Source organism: Podarcis muralis, chromosome 10 (genome assembly GCF_964188315.1).
Source record: "Podarcis muralis chromosome 10, rPodMur119.hap1.1, whole genome shotgun sequence".
Taxonomy (NCBI): Eukaryota; Metazoa; Chordata; class Lepidosauria; order Squamata; family Lacertidae; genus Podarcis; species Podarcis muralis.
In genome coordinates, this window is record NC_135664.1 from 75,338,924 (window position 1) to 75,358,333 (window position 19,410).

General features: G+C 48.8%; 2 protein-coding genes across 2 annotated transcripts in view; both read right to left on the bottom strand.

Annotated features, from left to right (window-relative positions):
- The window catches only part of LOC114605381 (uncharacterized), a 66,466-nt gene extending 63,860 nt beyond the window's left edge, over positions 1 to 2,606 (bottom strand). The window contains 1 exon segment of the mRNA XM_077935579.1: positions 859 to 2,606. The gene's annotated coding sequence lies outside the window, so the exon portion shown is untranslated.
- The window catches only part of LOC144329065 (uncharacterized), a 46,606-nt gene that overhangs the window by 15,574 nt on the left and 11,622 nt on the right, over positions 1 to 19,410 (bottom strand). The window contains exons 2-4 of the mRNA XM_077935582.1: positions 13,363 to 13,535; positions 9,315 to 9,534; positions 8,037 to 8,855 (exon numbers count right to left, since the gene is read on the bottom strand). Of these exons, the coding sequence (XP_077791708.1) occupies positions 8,037 to 8,727 (691 nt within the window). The 5' untranslated portion in view covers positions 8,728 to 8,855; positions 9,315 to 9,534; positions 13,363 to 13,535. The remainder of the gene's footprint in view (positions 1 to 8,036; positions 8,856 to 9,314; positions 9,535 to 13,362; positions 13,536 to 19,410) is intronic.

The following is a 19,410-nucleotide window of genomic DNA, read 5'->3' on the forward strand; positions in this document are numbered from 1 at the left end:
TCTGATGACAGGTGTACATTACCCTCATCCTCAGTGGAAAAGAGACTTAAAGATGGAACCTGAGAGAGAGGGAAAGGTTTCTGGCTGCTTTCTGGGTGGGATTGCGGAAACCAAGAGCCGCTTCTGAGAAGGCCTCCCCCCTCCCCTCTTCCTCTCGGGATTTCCTCTCCTCTCCAGGGGACCAGTGGTTGGACTGGGCAGAAGCGCTGTGTCTGGACAGGGCAGGGGATTATGGGGTGGAAGGAGGATGGAGATTGCAGGAAGGAAGGAGTGGGGGAACTGGACCCCCACTTTCCAGGGATCCCTCTCTGGTCGCCTTGAAGGGGTGGCCGATTCCTGGGCGGGAGGGAGAAGCCAAGGCAGCCCCTCGATGGAGACGTCTCCCCAAAGACTGGTCTTCCTATCTCCCCACCCACCCCGCCAATGCTGCGCTTCCTTCCCCAAAGATGCTCCCCTCCCTCCTTCCCCCACCCTTGGCCCCCTCCCTCTCTCCCGGAGTCTCCTCTGCACCCGGAGGCCTTGGCGCGGCTCACCCCTCGCCATACGCGACCCATCTCTCCCTCCGGAGGGGTCCCCAAGATGAGATGGGGAGGGACAGGGGGGTCTCTATCCAGGCGTCTCCCGCACCCATTAACCCTTTCCTGGCCCGCTTCTCCGCGCCCCAGGGATGCCTGCGAGGGGGAAACGGGGCCGGGGAGTCCTCCTGGGACCCCATGGGTGGGCGCCCCACGTCCTCCCCTGCCAAGGAAAGCCCCCTTCGCTGCAGGCGTGCAGGGATCCAGGCCCCACGGAAGGCGCTTGGGGGAGCTGGCGGGGTCTGCGGGTCCTTTTCTCCCCTCTCCCCCCCCAACCCTTTACCTTTTTGTCCTCGCTCCCGATTCTCCTTTCCTTTCCTGCAGCATCCACGGGGGGGGGGGGGTCCCCTGCCTCCTCCCTCCCCTTTCCGAAAGCGCCCCCCCCCCCTAGAGCCACGGGGCGGAGCAGCAATCCGGAGTGGAAGCTCCACTTCCGCGAAGCCGGATTGGAGGAGGAGCAGGAGGAGCAATGTATTGGGGGAGGGATTTGGGATGGTGGGGGCGGGGTGAGAGGAGGATGTGCCGGGAGGGGAGGGGAGGTATAGAGGAGGTGGGAGGAGAAAGTCCCCCCCTCTCCTCTTCCTTTAGTGGATCGGAGAGCGGGGGAGGGGCTGATCCCGGAGATCCAGCTGCCAAGTGGGTCCCGTCCCTCCTACAAGGTTTGCATTGCAACATCCTCCCCGCCCCCACCCCACGAGCTTAGATCCCTCCGTGTTTTAGGTCTTGGTGCTGTTCAAACCAGGAACGGGGGGCAGCTAAACGACTCCCCCCAAATCCCAGCTCCCCACCCCAGCCTCTGACTCAGGCCAGGACAAGGACCGTGGACACAGGCCCCGTCCCGGCACAACAGCCAAGAGGCTCAGAAAAGCAGCCGATACAATTGTAGCCAGAAGCGGATACCATGTGTCAAGGGAGAAATCTGCGGACGTTGCGGACGTGTTTGTACGCTTGGGGGAGTATGGCTGCCATGTGTCAAGTCTCCCCCCTTTGATAGTCCTTCCCTCATGGTGTAAAATAAAAGTGGAACTGTGCAGATCCGATGTATGGCTGATTTTCTATGAATTTATAACAGAAGCATTGCGTATGTCGTGTGTGTGTGTGTGTGTGTGTGTGTGTGTGTGTGGTGTTTGTACAAATTGAATGATTGGGGGGGGGGGGCTTCCTGCAACACATGAATCCCAATCCCAAAGAAGGGAAGTGCCAAAGAATGTGCCAACTACCGCACAATTGCGCTCATTTCACATGCTAGCAAGGTTATGCTTAAAATGCTACAAGGCAGGCTTAAGCAGTATGTGGACCGAGAACTCCCAGAAGTGCAAGCTGGATTTAGAAGAGGCAGAGGAACCAGAGACCAAATTGCAAACATGCGCTGGATTATGGAGAAAGCTAGAGAGTTCCAGAAAGACATCTGCTTCATTGACTATGCAAAAGCCTTTGACTGTGTCGACCACAGCAAACTATGGCAAGTTCCTAAAGAAATGGGAGTGCCTGATCACCTCATCTGTCTCCTGAGAAATCTCTATGTGAGACAAGAAGCTACAGTTAGAACTGGATATGGAACAACTGATTGGTTCAAAATTGGGAAAGGAGTATGGCAAGGCTGTATATTGTCTCCCTGCTTATTTAACTTATATGCAGAATTCATCATGTGAAAGGCTGGGCTGGATGAATCCTGTAATAAAAAAATTAAGCTCTTATATATATAATAAATGTTCATAAATGTAGCAAGCAAGCACATACATAGATATGTGGACCACATGTCTGGAGCACCACAGGAACACCGTCCTGAAACCATTTAGACTCCCAAACTGACCAAACGTTTTCTCTGCAAGGAGGGAGGGGTTGAGGGAACCTTCCCATTGTCTCAGGAATTGGGAAATCACCATCTCAAAGGTATGACCAGACTACCAGGAAAGGGAATCAGATAAGCCATTATCAGATAACCTGGCAGACAGGAAAAATGACAACATTCAAATTTCTGTTGTAAACCACCTTTTCTGTGATGTAGGTATGATGTATGTGGGGGGTGGTCTTGGGTTACGCCCCTTCTGTGATGTATGTATGATGTATGGAGGGGTGGTCTTGAGCTCCAGGGCAGGAAATTTAAAATGTCTATACAAAGGCAAGCACACTTTTGTTCTGGGTCCTCCTCCTTTTCTGCGTGTGAGGGGAGCACACCAGAGAATACTGAGAAGCAATACTCTTGTGTCCCCCATAAGGGAAGAAGGGCAGCTTTTGTTTACAACAGATGGCACCCCAGATGGGACCTTTGGTTGCCTGGATTCAAGGGGGGGGGGGCAAAGAAGGACCGGTGATCCAGCGCGCACCAGGCCATTTGCCAGGAGCCACCAGTCCTCTAGTGACCCCAGGGTCTGGAAAGAACTGGAGTTCCAGCGGGGCTAACCAGATGAAGCAACGCTTGATCAGGCCAGCCACAAATTGATTTATTTTTTAAAATAATCTTTTCAAGATCTGTCCTTCCAGTGAGGACCCAGGGCTAATTTCCTTAAGAACGACTTGGATGATGGACTCAAGGGCATCCTGATCAAATTTGCAGATGACACCAAACTGGGAGGGGTGGCTAACACCCCAGAGGACAGGATCACACTTCAAAACGACCTTGACAGATTAGAGAACTGGGCCAAAACAAACAAGATGAACTTTAACAGGGAGAAATGTAAAGTATTGCACTTGGGCAAAAAAAATGAGAGGCACAAATACAAGATGAGGCACAAATTCTGGGCTGCATCCATAGGAGTATAGCATCTAGATCAAGGGAAGTAATAGTGCCACTGTATTCTGCTCTGGTCAGACCTCACCTGGAGTACTGTGTCCAGTTCTGGGCGCCACAGTTCAAGAAGGACACTGACAAACTGGAACGTGTCCAGAGGAGGGCAACCAAAATGGTCAAAGGCCTGGAAACGATGCCTTATGAGGAACGGCTAAGGGAGCTGGGCATGTTTAGCCTGGAGAAGAGGAGGTTAAGGGGTGATATGATAGCCATGTTCAAATATATAGAAGGATGTCATATGGAGCAGGGAGAAAGGTTGTTTTCTGCTGCTCCAGAGAAGGGGACACAGAGCAATGGATCCAAGCTACAAGAAAGAAGATTCCACCTAAACATTAGGAAGAACTTCCTGACAGTAAGAGATGTTCGACAGTGGAATTTGCTGCCAAGGAGTGTGGTGGAGTCTCCTTCTTTGGAGGTCTTTAAGCAGAGGCTTGACAACCATATGTCAGGAGTGCTCTGATGGTGTTTCCTGCTTGGCAGGGGGTTGGACTCGATGGCCCTTGTGGTCTATTCCAACTCTATGATTCTATGAATGGATGCGTTTGATCTTCTTGCAGTCCATGGGACTCTCAAGAGTCTCCTCCAGCACCATAATTCAAAAGCATCAATTCTTTGGCGATCAGCCTTCTTTATGGTCCAGCTCTCACTTCCATACATTACTACTGGGAAAACCATGGCTTTATGGATCACTGCCCCTTCATGGATCACGACCTTGCCGTGGCGAAGGGGCTTGAATAACTCAGAGAAGCTATGAGCTATGCCGTGCAGGGCCACCCAAGATGGACAGGTCATAGTGGAGAGTTTTGACCAAATGTGATCCACCTGGAGCAGGAACCGGCAAGCCACTCCAGTATCCCTGCCAAGAAAACTCCATGGACAAAGACAACAGGCATATGAATCATGTATTACCCTCCCCTTTTCTGATGTAGCAATGATGCTCCACGAACTGTATGCTGGGATAAGATAGAAACTTTTTAAAGTCCTTGTCACCCCATCCTCGGGGTTCAATTCCTCTTTCAACCTGTTGCGCAATAAACTTTGATCTACAGCTATTTGCTCCGGTTGGTGGCTGGACTCCTTCCTTTATTCCCCAGGGACCGACGGGCTCTGCCCGATGAGCTGGGTGGCTGAGCAGCCTCGCACCTGGATTCTCCCCCCCCCCCCGAACACCAAATTAACCTTTCATTGGTCAGACCTAGGAGATTTGATAGCCTTTGGGGGCATACAACACCCGGACTCCGAGCCTTCTTCCCTTGTGGGTCCGCCAGCTGGTGCCTCCCCCCCTTTCACCCAGCCAGTCCATGACAGCAGCAGCAGCAGCAGCAACAACAGTAAAATATGTATGATAATAATATGCACACTGGTCCTCTGGAGGAAGAATGATAATTTCTGGGACTATGGAAAAATACTATCTTCCCCAAACCCCAGAATAAGCAGGAGCTCTGGGGTTGCCCCATGGGGTTCATGAGTGAAGATGGCCCCCCAGGAGACTTCCCTGGTACCTGCAGCCCCTCCTTCCCCCTCTTGCAATAAGGCATGGGGAAAATCTCCCATTAAATTACAGTAATTTAAGTTTTCTTCAGAACACGTAGGAGGCAGGGAGAAGGTCTAGTGAAGAAGCAGTATTCAGAGATCATGTGGTGGTGGGGGTGAGAGAGTTTGGTGCAAAAGCAAGTCACACACAGATGCACCCATCTTGCATGCTTGAGTACAGCAACTGCAGGGCATGAGCCAAGTATCGGCAGGGTAGGGGCCATGTGTAGAGCAATTCCCACACTGAGGTCAAAAACACACACAGAGGATGAAGGACTTCTTCAGTAATAGTTACCGTATTTTTCGCTCTATAACACGCACCTGACCATAACACGCACATAGTTTTTAGAGGAGGAAAACAAGAAAAATATATTCTAAACGAAACAGTGGATGTATGATTTTTGTGGTTCATGCTCTGGCCACAGACATGTGATCTGACGGTGAGTTTGGGGTAGCCCAATGCAAAAATCCTGAGGATCCATGTGGATCCATGCTTTGTAACCACGTTTTTGCGCCATTGTGGTCCCATGAAACAGTGGGTGCGCGTGTTTTTTGGTGCAGGCTGTAGCCGTGGATATGCTATGTGATCTGATGGTGAATTTGGGGTGACCTAGTGCAAAAATCCTGAGGATCCATGTGGATCCGTGCTTTGTAACCATGTTTTAAGTGGGGAGGGAAGGAAAAGAACTCAAGGGACAAGAAGCACGCATGGGGGGTTGGAGAAGGATGCTGCTAATAGCAGGAGAGGCTCCTCTCCGGCTTTGCTCCTTTAGAACAAGCAGGCTCTTCGTCTCTCCCTCCTCCCCGGCAAGGAAACCATGATAGTAACCACTCTGAGACAAATCAAGAAAAATTGCGACCAACACTCTCCCCCAACAAGCGCAGTGAGGTCAAAACACCCACACACACACAGAGAGAGAGAGAGAGAGAGAGAGAGAGAGAGAGAACTGGCCCTGAAGTCGCAGGGGCGCTGGGGGAGTGAACAGGAAGCAAGAGGAGAAGGAGCCCTCACAAACAGAGAGACACACAGAGTGTCAATTCTAAAGTCGCAGGGGCGCAGGGAGAGTGAACAGAAGCAAGAGAAGGAGAAGGAGCCCTCTCTCACACACACAGACACACAGAGTGTCAATTCTAAAGTCGGAGGGGCGCAGGGAGAGTGAACAGAAGCAAGAGAAGGAGAAGGAGCCCTCTCTCACACACACGGACACACAGAGTGTCAATTCTAAAGTCGGAGGGGCGCAGGGAGAGTGAACAGAAGCAAGAGAAGGAGAAGGAGCCCTCTCTCACACACACAGACACACAGAGTGTCAATTCTAAAGTCGCAGGGGCGCAGGGAGAGTGAACAGAAGCAAGAGAAGGAGAAGGAGCCTTCTCTCTCACACACAGACACACAGAGTGTCAATTCTAAAGTCGCAGGGGCGCAGGGAGAGTGAACAGAAGGAAGAGAAGTAGAAGGAGCCTTCTCTCACACACAGGGACACACAGAGTGTCAATTCTAAAGTCGCAGGGGCGCAGGGAGAGTGAACAGAAGCAAGAGAAGGAGAAGGAGCCCTCTCTCACACACACGGACACACAGAGTGTCAATTCTAAAGTCGCAGGCGCGCAGGGAGAGTGAACAGAAGCAAGAGAAGGAGAAGGAGCCCTCTCTCTCACACACACAGACACACAGAGTGTCAATTCTAAAGTCGGAGGAGAGCGCAGGGGCGCTGGGAGAGTGAAAGGGAAGCAGGAGGAGGAGAACGATAGCTCAAGCACACACACACACACACACACACACACACACAGCCCCTACAGTGGCTAATCCAAAATCGGGCAGCAAAAAACTGCAGGCAGGGACAGAGAGCACCGCTCTGCTTCTCTCCCTCCTCCCGGCTAGGCTGGCTGAAAAGCTTTGCTGCTACTTAGCAGCTCAGTGTGGAGGAGAGAGGGACATAGAGGACGGGGTTGTTTTAACGCAGCCAACTCCCGCTCTGCTTCTCTCCCTCTTCCCCGGCTCCGCTAGCTGACAGGAGCCGCTTACACCCGCTTTGCTGTTTTAAAGCGAGCCACGGACTGCTCACAACTGCAGCAGATTCCCCGCCATCTGTAGGCATTCGCTCCATAACACGCACAGACATTTCCCCTTACTTTCTAGGAGGAAAAATCTGCGTGTTATGGAGCGAAATTTACGGTAACTGAGTTTTCAAAGCATACAGTTCTCCCTGGGCCCCCAGTGAGGCACAAAACTTAGCTCCTGAGAGCAAATCCAGTTTCAGCCGTAAAGAAATACAGCACACAGGATATCTAAGTCAGGCACACAAACCGGCAGAAGGGAGCAAGGGAGGAAAGAGGCTGGAAGGACACAGGGCAATGGAGGTGTGTTTCCCTTCATGTGGTTTTGGAGGGAAGTCAGCAACTCGGCATCTGCTGGGGCTTCACAAAGTAAAGCTTTCTCCTGGCTGCTTCCAGGCAAATGAGCATCCCAGACATGGTGATCTGTGGGGTTTTGCCATATCAATTGTTTTTGGAAGGTTATCATGATGTGGTCTAGAAACCAATATGAAAAAATATATCGCCCAGCCCTAATCCTCACTGACCACCAGAAATCCAGATAAACCCTAACCCTTTCTCTATCAAAAGGTACTTTACATCTTAGATTATAATCACATTGTTTGACATTGCCTTCAATATTTCATTACTATACAGTTTTACACATAAATTCCAGAACTTCGCATACACAACATGTGTTAATGACTGATTTCCTGCTGAGTTCATTTCTGTGAAGAAAAGAGTGGACTCCGAGAGGAAGATGTCCCACACTCCAGACATCAAAATGGGTTCTTCCATGTGAGAGTCCCTGGATGTTCCTTAAACACTCCATTGTAAATAAAGCGCTTTTTGCAATCTTTTCATTTAAGCTGCTTCTCCTCTTTGAGTTTCTTGATGGTTTGTAGGGTTTCAACTCCTAAAGTTCTTCCTGTCTGTGAGTCTGTTGATTTAGAACTTCCACTAGGACTGAACCTCTATCTACTTTCCTGATATTTATAAGGTTTGTGTTTTGTGTGAGTTTGTTGACATGAATCAAGGGTTCCACTCTGACTGCAGCTCCTACCACACGCCATACATTTAAACAATTTCTCCGTCATGTGTTTGCCAATGTTTTCTAAGGGGTCCACTCCGACTGAAGCTCTTTCCGCACTCCAGGCATTTAAATGGTTTCTCTCCTGTGTGAGTCCGTTGATGTGTTCTAAGGCTTCCATTATGACTAAAGCTCTTTCCGCACTCTATACATTTATATGGTTTCACCCCTGTGTGAATCCGCTGGTGTAATTTAAGGTCTCCATTCTGACTGAAGCTCTTTCCGCACTCTATACATTTATATGGTTTCTCCCCTGTATGTGTCCGTTGATGTGCTCTAAGGCTTCCATTATGACTAAAGCTCTTTTCGCACTCTATACATTTATATGGTTTCTCCCCTGTGTGAGTCCGTTGATGACTTCTAAGGTGTCCATTATCACTAAAGCTCTTTCCGCACTCTATACATTTATATGGTTTCTCCCCTGTGTGATTCCGTTGATGACTTCTAAGGTTTCCATTATCACTAAAGCTCTTTCCGCACTCTATACATTTATATGGTTTCTCCCCTGTATGAGTCCGTTGATGTCTTCTAAGGCTTCCACTAATACTAAAACTCTTCTCACACTCCAGGCATTTAAATGGTTTCTCCCCTGTGTGAGTCCGTTGATGTGTTCTAAGTTTTCCAATATCAGTGAAACGTTTCCCACACTCCATACCATTAAATGGTTTCTCCCCTGTTGGAGGTCGTTGATGTGAACTATGTGTGTTCATTCAATGATGCATTGTCCGCATTTCGCACATTTTAATTTCTATTCCTAATGGGTGGGACAGGTACCCAATCCTCTAGAGTTTTGACTGTCTTCTCCATCTCCTTCTTCAGAGTGGGAAGAAAGGGAATCCTGTTTTGATTTCAAGGAAGAGAACAAAGGGAAAGAGAACACATCAAGCTCCATTAGTACCTTCTCCTATTTCAACGTCTCCTACATTCCCTCACCTCCTACCCATGTTCCCAACTTTCAGGAAATGAAATTGCCATGTCAAATGATAGTAATTCATGAGCAACTTTCCTAATTCTCAACCAATGTTCATAAAGCAGCTTGATTTTTTAAAGAACGATGTGCTGTCTGATCTCGTGCCCGTCTTTTGACACAGGACTATCCTAAAATGACACTGAAAAGCAGGATATTCAGGGCAAAATGATAAACTGTACTTAGTGGAATATGTAGTACCTTGGAAATGTAGTATTGATTCACTAATGGCCTGAAGTTGTGTTATTTCTCAGGACATGAATTTATTCCTGTTCTGTCTTAAAGATCATAATCATACGATGTCATGGGGTGTTAGCGGAGTGTTAGTACCTTTGGTGGGTGAAATGTCATGCACCTTACGAGGTAATTTATCCACCATTGGTCCCCACCCTGCACTCAGCTCTCATCTGTTTCTTCCAGAAGCTGTCAGGATGGAATAGGGGCCACAATCCCAGGAACGGCTTCAACTGGCTGGCTAAACCAGGTGAGGATAGCTGATGGGTCTCAAATCCTTGGTGTATTAGGGAATTCTGTTGAGGTGAAGGCAGCCCTGGTGGATGGAGAGGATGAGAACAACAGTGAATCCCACAGTCAAGAAGGCAGATTCTGCCCATTTTGCAGAGGAAAGTGAAGGGCAGATGGGGCTCGTCAACCTGGGAAGGGAGCTCCTCAAGAAGGAAAACTCTAGTCGTAATACTTTGGTGCACTCCTTCGCTTCCTCTTGAGTCATCTTCAGGAGAATAAAATGCTATAGAGGAAAACCTACAGAAATCCAGAGTGTAATTTCTATGGGCTAGAGTCTGAGGGGAAAGCTCTTTCCTGGTTCTGCTGGATCTCTTAGCGGCTTTGGAGACCTTTGACCATTGTATCCTTCTTTACCCTCTAGTGGTGCTGGGGACCCTGCTATGCAGTGGTTCTCCTCCTTCCTCCTGGGCCATGTCCAGAAAGTGGTGTTGGGGGATGACTGTTCAGACCCCTGGGCTCTCACTTGTGGGGTGCCTCGGGGCTCTGTCCTCTCCCCATGCTTTTTAATATCTATATGAAGCCGCTGGGAGAGATCATCAGGGGTTTTTGGCTGGGTGTTCAGAGGCATGTGGGTGATACCCAGCTCTTCCTATATTTTAAATTGGAACCAGTGAAGATAGTGAATGGCCTGTGTTGGTGGCCTTGGTGGTTTGTGGATAAATGGCGGCTAACAGATTGAGGTTGAATCCTGACAAGACAGAAGCACTGTCCCTGGGGGACAGGTGGCAGGCAGACCCTACCAGCCTGCAGACTGTGTCACTAGAGTGGTCAATGCTCTGGTTACCTCCTGCTTGGTCTACTGCAATGCGCTCTACATGGAGCTACCTTTGAAGGTGAAACAGAAACAGCAACTAATTCAGAATGTGACAGCTGGACTAGTAACTGGGAGCAGCCGCCTAGACCACATATCACTGGTCCTAAAGGATCTTCCCTGGCTCCCAGTGCATTTCCAAGCGCAATTCAAACTGTTGGTGTTGACCTGTAAGTGTCATGGCTGCATTTTTCAGGAAAAGAAAATTGTTGATCTAATGTGTAGAGATCATTCCTAGTCTATTGGTTCAAGAAGGTTCTGTTGGTTTTACTCTGTGTGAGTCAAAGCTGATGTTTTCTCTAGCTGGAATATTTTAGCTCAGAGGTCGGCTCCGGAGCCGCATGCGGCTCTTTTACACCTTTGCTGCGGCTCCGCAGATCCTCGGGGACCCTGAGCAGAAAAGCAGAAGCGCCAGAAAGAGGAGGGGGATGGAGCTGGGCAGCCGAGCCGGGCAAAGCAAGGCGGCGGCGGCAGCGGAGCTCGAGAGGCGCCGGCTGCTGGGATGGAGGAGGAGGCGGCAGCGGCCAGAGAAGGGCTGCTGCTGCTGCTGTTGCTTCTGCCGCCGGAGGGAAGTTCTGCCAGGCAGCTTCATGGCTCATAGCTTCCCCCAGGGTAGGATGGGCGGTGGCGAGGGGGATGCCTCGTCTGGAGGACGGTGAGGAAGCGGCCGAGCAGCTCACGGCGGCGCCTCTTCCCTCATGGTGCAGGGAGCAAGGAGGAAGAGGAGGAGGGCGGTGGCAGGAAGGTGCGCTAGGGCGCAGCGACGGTTCTCCCCTCAGGTGGACGTGGCTGCCACTGCCACCGCCGGCACCTGCCACACGCAGGCGCGCTTGCTTTCGCCGTCGCGGCAGCCCGCCCACCCTCAGGCCCCGCGCGCCGCGCGACTTCGAGAGCCGCCCACCCAGGCCACGCTCTCCTCAGCCCTGCGCATGAGGCACCTGAGGCGAGGGAGAGAGAGCGTGCGCGCTCGAGGGGAATGGCGGGGTGGGGTTTTTGTGTGTGTTTGTGGGGGGGGTGTGTGCTTCGGGATCCTTTTCCGTGCCTTGCTTCTGAGTGGCCGCCCAGTTGAGGGAGAGCACCTGAGGTGAACCACAAAATGGGCCCGCCCTCCCTGTCAGGGAGGAAGGGGTGAATTATGTCAGGGACGAGGAGGGGGTCCAGAGGTAGCCAGCAGGAGAGGTGGGGGAGCACGAGAGCAATTGCAGAGGCAGGGGGGCTGTTAGGCACCAAAATCCTGCATGCGGGATTTCCCCCGTTCTCTCGTGCCTCTGCAATTCCTGCCCTTCTCCCTTCCCCCTCGAGATTTGCTGCAGAGACAAGCAAATGAAGAAGAAAGGGAAGGGTATTAGCTGACATGTCCCCGGATCCCATGGAAAGCACCACAGATTCCTTTGCTTACCAGCTCTTTTTATTTTAAGTTGGCTTCAAACCTGTAATTGTGTATACACACATAAATATTCATATCTCTTCCCTCTCACCTTCCTTTCATCCAGTTTCTCTGGCACTGGTTTATAAATGCTGCTATGTAGAAATGGTGAGAAAGTTGCACCAGCAGAAGGAATGGATATGTGCTGTTAGTAAAAAGAGAGGGAGTTGAACTGCAGGGAGGGACAGACACTTTTCTATGTATTAATTTGTATAATGCCCTCTATGCACATGGTGCTTTGCAAAAAATGGATATGAGAGGTACCATACCCCTCTTTGCTATCTGAAATAGACTCAGGGAAAAGAGAGAGAATGGGGGAAGGGGAAGAATGTGTGGTTATTTACATTTGGCTTGTTTTGCGGCTCCCAGTTTGTTTGTTTTTCTTCGGAAACGGGTCCAAGTGGCTCTTTTTGTCTTAAAGGTTGCAGACCCCTGTTTTAGCTGATCAGGGAGTTTCCTTTCTGCTGAGAGCAGGTGGTGGAATAAGTTGTAATGAGATTATGCTGAACCTTCCTTGTTTTGGGAACCAGAAGAAGCTGGCTCAAACTGGAGTGAGCCAAGCTTGGTATCCAGTCCCAAGGTTACTCTGACACTGAATTGTTTATAAATAGCAGTATTGAAAGGCGCCTGGTCCCACTTCGTATTCTGCTATTCTCTACTCTGCTTGTGTGTTTCTTACTTGAGTGCTGTTTTGATATACTAAGTTAGGGTTTCACTGTAAGTTACGTTTTTGCGATTTTTTGGATTCATTACTTAATTTCTCTGCTGAATGAATTTTTTGCTGCCTCTAAGTGTTTTCTTCTACTCTGCTAACTATATGTCAGTCTTGGAGATCATTATGGAGGAGCAAGATCTGTGACCTAAAGCCCTAAACAGCCTTGGCGCTATAGACCCGAAGGAGCGTCTCCACCCCCATCCTTCACTCTGAACACTGAGGTCCTCCTCTGAGGGTCTTCTGCTGGTTCCCTCCCTGCAAGAAGTGGGAGTACAGGGAACCAGGCAGAATGCCTTCTCGGTGGTGGCGCCCGCCCTGTGGAACGCCCTCCCATCAGATGTCAAGGAAATGAACAACTATCTGACATTTAGAAGACAGCAGAAGGCAGCCCTGTGTCAGGAGGTTTTTAATGTTTGATGTTTTACTGTCTTTTATGTGTACAGTGGTACCTCAGATTACATACGCTTCAGGTTACAGACTCTGCTAAACCAGAAATAGTGCTTCAGGTTAAGAACTTTGCTTCAGGATGAGAATAGAAATTGGGCTCCGGCGCCGCGGCAGCAGCAGGAGGCCCCATTAGCTAAAGCGGTGCTTCAGGTTAAGAACAGTTTCAGGTTAAGTACGGACCTCCGGAACAAATTAAGTACTTAATCTGAGGTACCACTGTACTGGAAGCTGAACAGAGTGGCTGGGGAAACCAAACCAGATGGACAGGATATAAATACTACAATCATTCTTATTACATTGTGATTTTTTCTAGTTATTTTGGAATTTGTACTGCAATATCAGCTCATGAAATGTTATGGGTGGAGAAAATCACAGGGTTGCCGTAAACGATAATCCCACCCACAAACTCTCATTCACATACAGTGTGTAAATTTGGGAAGGTCAAACACCTCACCTCTGCTAATACTGGCAGTCTTTGGCCTGCACAGGCACACCCAGTGTGTAGAGCCTCCAGCCCCAGGCACTGTCTATCATGAAAATGGCTCCTTTGACTGGGAAGATTCATGCAGTCACTGTCATCGGATGCTGAAGGATTGTATCTCAGCTTGTCAGTCACTCTGACATTGCCTACAAAGAATAGGGGGAACAGAAATGCTTTTGAGGTGCAACTTCTATATCAGCCCTGAGAGCCATTCCATGGACTCTGCACCCCTGTTTCTGATGAGAGGTGTACATTATCCTCATCCTCAATGAAGCAGGCAGTGGAAAGGACACTTGAAAATAGAAGCCTGAGAGAGAGGAAAAGGTTTCTGGCTGCTTCCTGGGTGGGATTGCGGAAACAAAGAGCCGCTTCTGAGAAGGCCTCCCCCCTTCCCTCTTCCTCTTGGGATTTCCTCTCCTCTCCAGGGGACCAGAGGTTGGACTGGGCAGAATTGCTGCGTCTGGACAGGGCAGGGGCTTATGGGGTGGGAAGAGGATGGAGCTTGCAGGAAGGAAGGGGTGGGGGGACTGGACCCCCCACTTTCCAGGGATCCCTCCCTGGTCGCCTTGAAGGGGGGGTCGATTCCTGGGCGGGAAGGAGAAGCCAAGGCGGCCCCTCCGGAGATTCCTCGTGGGCGTCATGATGGAGATGTCTCCCCAAAGACTGGTCTTCCTCTCCCCCCCCCCTGCCAATGCTGTGCTTCCTTGCCCCGGGGATGCTCCGCCCCGGCTCCCCCCACCCTTGGCCCTGTTGGTTTCTGCTTTCCTTCACTGTGCAGCGAAAGGGCTTGTCACGAGACAGGTGTTTACATTCCACAGTCTGTACTGTTGGAGTTTCTCACGGGAAAGGGAGGCTGGATGTGACGTACACTGGTTTCCTGTTTTTCACTGTTCTTTGCAGTTTCACTGTGTGATTCTCTCCAAGCTGTTGAGGAGAGAGGATGCATTCTCTGCTCCTGCAGAGGCAAGATGTCTTTCTGTAATATACCAGCTTTGAACTGTAAATAAAGCAATATTGAGTATGTAGTACGTACTCCTCATCCTTCTGCTGGGCACGGAACTCTGCTTTACACTAACACGTGGTTATGGGCCCAGAAGTCGAATCGGAGTGCCGGCAAAGGATCGGAATGCAGAGGGACAGATCGGATCGGAATCTGCTCTGCGTGTAAACATGATTGATGAGGTATGTACTACTGCTCCGGGCAGCCTGCCAGCTTCTAGTTAATGGCTTTATGGCTGGACTTTGAACTTTTAAAGCCGTTTTGCCGGGAATAGGCAAAAGGCTCCCAGGCACAAGTTACTATGCTGGGGAAATCGAAAGTAACTTTTAAGTGCGCTTTTGGAACAAAGCAGCTGCAGCAGTGACGCAGCAAGATTTAAAGCAGCATATATGACGCTGAAGGCTAACGCCAGAGTCATGATGGCCCTTCAGGATGCTTGTGGGATTCCTAAGCTCAACAAGAAAAACTATGCCGACTGGGTTCTGTATGCAGAGGCAATTCTGCGGAAAGAGGGTTTGTTTGAGGTGATTACAGACACCCCCCCAGTTCCAGTTACAGATGCATGGGAAGCTAAAGATTCTAAAGCAAGGGGAACTCTTACATTGATAGTGTCCCCAGAAGAGCTCTGTCTATTGCGTGATAAGACCTCAGCCAGAGAAATTTGGGACTCTTTGAGAGAGGCTCACTTAAGGACAGAAGCTGGATCGACTATGTTTTACTTTAACAAGCTGCATAATATGGCTCTTGCTGAAGGTGGAGATGTGCGTTTACATCTGATGGAGATGCAAAATCTGAGACATGAGCTGCAACAGAGAGGACTCAACTTTCCAGAGGCTGTGTATTCTTTCATGATACTACAATCTTTGGGTTCAGGTTGGGAGTCTGTTGCAACCCAGATTGCTGTGCAGCCAACAGCTCAGCTGACAGTGGACTTTGTTACTGCCGTGGTTTTAAATGAAGCGGATCGCCGGGGTGCTAGCTGCATGGGCAAGGGGGAGACTTCACAGACGTCATCCCATAGTGCAGTGGAACCACCAGATGGCGCCAAAGCTTTGAAGGCAGTGAAATGCTACTCGTGTGGACGTCTAGGCCATATGAAGAGGGAATGCAGATATCCCAAGGCCAAGACAGAGCAGCGCAGCGAAAGCTCATCGCGCGGAAAAGGCCGAGGCAAAGGCAAAGGTCCGGTGTCCAGGACAACGCAGCACAAGGCTATGGTTTCACGCTTCACTCCAAAGGTTGCAGAGGTCCAGAAGACGTCTAGATCTTTCTTCGTTGTTGATTCAGCGGCGACCCACCACATGTGCAACGATAAGAGACTATTTGTGTCTTTTACACCGCAGGAAGGTGCGATTCACCAGGCGGATGACCACACTATTCCCAGTAAAGGCTACGGAACTGTTGTTCTTCACAGTTTGGACTTATCGATACAGAATGTCCTTTACGTGCCAGACGCCAAACATAATCTTCTCAGCGTTGGACAGCTGAATGAGCGGAACATTGACGTGTTCTTCAAGAACAAGAAGTGCATCATCACAAAGAAAAATGATTATGTATTGCATGCTGAATATGTTGATCGTTTATTTGTTTTGTATTATGATGATGTTGTGCAGGATGACACTTGTTGCATTGCAGGTTCTAACAAAAGTTTGCATGCAGAATGTATTCATGATTTTCATAGAAAATTTGGACATTTGCATTTTGAGGCAGTATCTAAAATGCCTGCCTTGGTTGAAGGTATGACTATTAAACCCTGCAGGTACCACATGAAGTGCAAAGCATGCGCAGCAAACAAGGTGAAAATGGCTGCGAAAGGTAAGGTGTCTAGTAGGCAAGCTACGGAACCATACCAGGTTGTTCATGCTGATTTGGTTGGACCACTATCGCCCTCTTTGGGTGGAAATAGGTACTTCATGGTTCTCATTGACGCATTTTCTAGGTATATTTTTGTGTACAATCTCAAGCAGAAATCAGAGGCTTTTCCTAGGTTCAAGGAATTCTGTGCTTGGTTGGAAAATGTGCATGGTAAGAAGATAAAGACTCTTTTCAGTGATCGCGGGGGAGAATTCACTTCTCAGCAGTTTGAAGCTTTTCTGACTGAGAAAGGAATTCAACACGATTTGTCTAGTCCTCGCTCGCCATGGCAGAATGGACTTGCGGAACGGGCAAATCAGACATTGCTTCAAGGGTTAAAAACCTTGCTGCATGATGCCAATCTTCCAGAGAGTTATTGGGCCGAATCTCTCTCGTGTTTTGTTTACAGTTACAATCGCAGGTTATCTTCAGCGATTGGTTGTACCCCCTATGAGAAGATGTTTGGCAAGAAGCCATACATCAAACACATGAAAATTTTTGGTTCTGACATGTGGATTCACTCACCACAAAACTCCAAGTTAGACAAGCGTGGATTGCATGGTATCTTTCTAGGTTATCAGAAAGGGTCATACAGAATAATGATGACTGACTCTAAGACAATTAAGCTCACGAGAAGTGTTGAGTACAATGCAAAGTGGGGGGAGAATGTGGGAATTTTCCAATGTTATCCTGATGACGGTGATGAGACTGAGGATAGTCAAAAGCAACCACAACAACCCACTGATGAAGGTTCTGAGTCTGAATCTGAAACTGAATCGGGTGATTCAGAGGATTTCAAGAGTGCGAAAGCCTCTATGCGACCCTCTGAAAGCTCTGATCGAGAAGAATTGGAGGAACCATTGTTCACAATAGGACGTTTTTCTCCTAAGAAGGAAGAGGAGAGTGTTGAAGACTTAAGGCTAATTCGTAGGTCACAGAGAGCCACAAAAGGCAAACCTCCAAAGAGATTTGCAGATGAGTTTGCTACGATAGCAGTAACAGCTGTTAAAAGCTCCAAGAAGGTATTTGAACCTTCAAGTTTCCAAGAAATCCAGGGTTTGGATTCAAAGGAAGCTGAGCCATGGTTAAATGCCATGAAGGCTGAGCTTGATTCCTTGGAAAGGAACAAAACATGGGAACTAGTTCCGGTAGTTCCAGGAATGAAACTGCTTGGAAGCAAATGGGTCTTCAAAGCGAAGACAGATCAAAATGGCAAGATAGTCAGACACAAAGCCAGATTGGTAGCCAGAGGTTTTGCACAGGTACCAGGTGAAGACTATCACGAGACCTACTCACCCACAGTGAGGTATGAAAGCATTAGGCTTATGCTCAAGCTAGCTGCAGAGGAAAATCTACACATTAGTCACCATGATATAAATACAGCTTTTCTGTACGGATCTCTAGATGAATCACTTTATATGCTTCCACCTGATGGCGTACAGGTAAAACAGGGATTTGTTTGTGCTCTGAAGAAATCCCTTTATGGTCTCAAACAAAGTGCACGGTGTTGGCACACAAAACTCACTGAAGTATTGTTTTCTCTAGGTTTTCAGCAAGGGAAAGCTGATCCATGTGTATTTGTCAAAGAGGAGGGGCAAAAGAAACTGTACTGTTTGTTTTATGTTGATGATTTATTATTCTTTTGGAAAGATGTCGCAATGTACAATAACGCCCTAGCTCAACTGAAAGAGCACTTTGACATGAAAGATCTTGGTGAGGTAAACAACTACCTATCTCTGGAAATAGAGAGAGATCAAGATGGTAACATTCTAGTACACCAGTCACGGAAAATTGCTGATGTGTTAAGCAAACTAAACCTGATGGATGCTAACCCTGTAGACACACCGATGACAACAGGTTATCAGGTAGATAACACTGAAGAAGCAATTTCTGACACTACACTGTACAGAAGTGTGCTAGGCAAGCTAAACTTCATTGCCAGATGTTCAAGACCAGACATTGCTGTTAGCTGTAATTTGCTAAGCAGACAAGTCAACAATCCTAGTGTCAAGGATTGGAAAGTTCTGAAACGCATAGCGCGGTATTTGAAAGGCACTATGCATTACAGACTGAGATTTAACAATCAGAAGTCTGGTGGTCTTGAGATATTTGCAGATGCAAGTTTTGGAAGTGACACTACAGACAGGAAAAGTACGTCTGGAGTTTGCTACATGTACAATCAGGGTCTGTTTGATTGGTCATGCAAGAAGCAAACAACAGTTAGCTTAAGTACTTGTGAAGCTGAACTGAATGCACTGTCTTATTCACTTAAGGATTGTGAATGGTTGGTACAATTGTGCAAAGATATGAAAATTCCTGTCAAATGTCCAATCCAGGTTTACCAGGACAACAAAGCATGTTTGGCTTTGCTGAAGTCTGAAGGTTGTAAGCAAAGCACGAAGCACTTGCAATTAAAGTTGCAGCATGCTAGGGAATGTATTCAGAAGGGACTCGTAACGGTGTCCTATATGCCAGGTAATGAAATTCCTGCTGATGTATTGTCCAAGATTGTATCAAGGGATCAACACTGTACCTATGTGCAGAAGTTGGGTTTGTACTGATGTTGTACGAACACGCTGCCCAGTGATGTTCACAGAAAGGGGGAGGATGTTGGTTTCTGCTTTCCTTCACTGTGCAGCGAAAGGGCTTGTCACGAGACAGGTGTTTACATTCCACAGTCTGTACTGTTGGAGTTTCTCACGGGAAAGGGAGGCTGGATGTGACGTACACTGGTTTCCTGTTTTTCACTGTTCTTTGCAGTTTCACTGTGTGATTCTCTCCAAGCTGTTGAGGAGAGAGGATGCATTCTCTGCTCCTGCAGAGGCAAGATGTCTTTCTGTAATATACCAGCTTTGAACTGTAAATAAAGCAATATTGAGTATGTAGTACGTACTCCTCATCCTTCTGCTGGGCACGAAACTCTGCTTTACACTAACAGGCCCCCTCCCTCTCCCCCGGAGTCTCCCCTGCACCCATTGGCCCCCTTGGCGCGGCTCACCCCTCGCCATGCGCGACCCATCTCTCCATCCGGAGGGGTCCCCAAGATGAGATGGGGAGGGACAGGGGGGTCTCTATCCAGGCGTCTCCCGCACCCATTAACCCTTTCATGGCCCGCCTTTCTCCGTGCAGATCCCACAGGGCCCCAGGGATGCCTGCAAGGGGGAAAC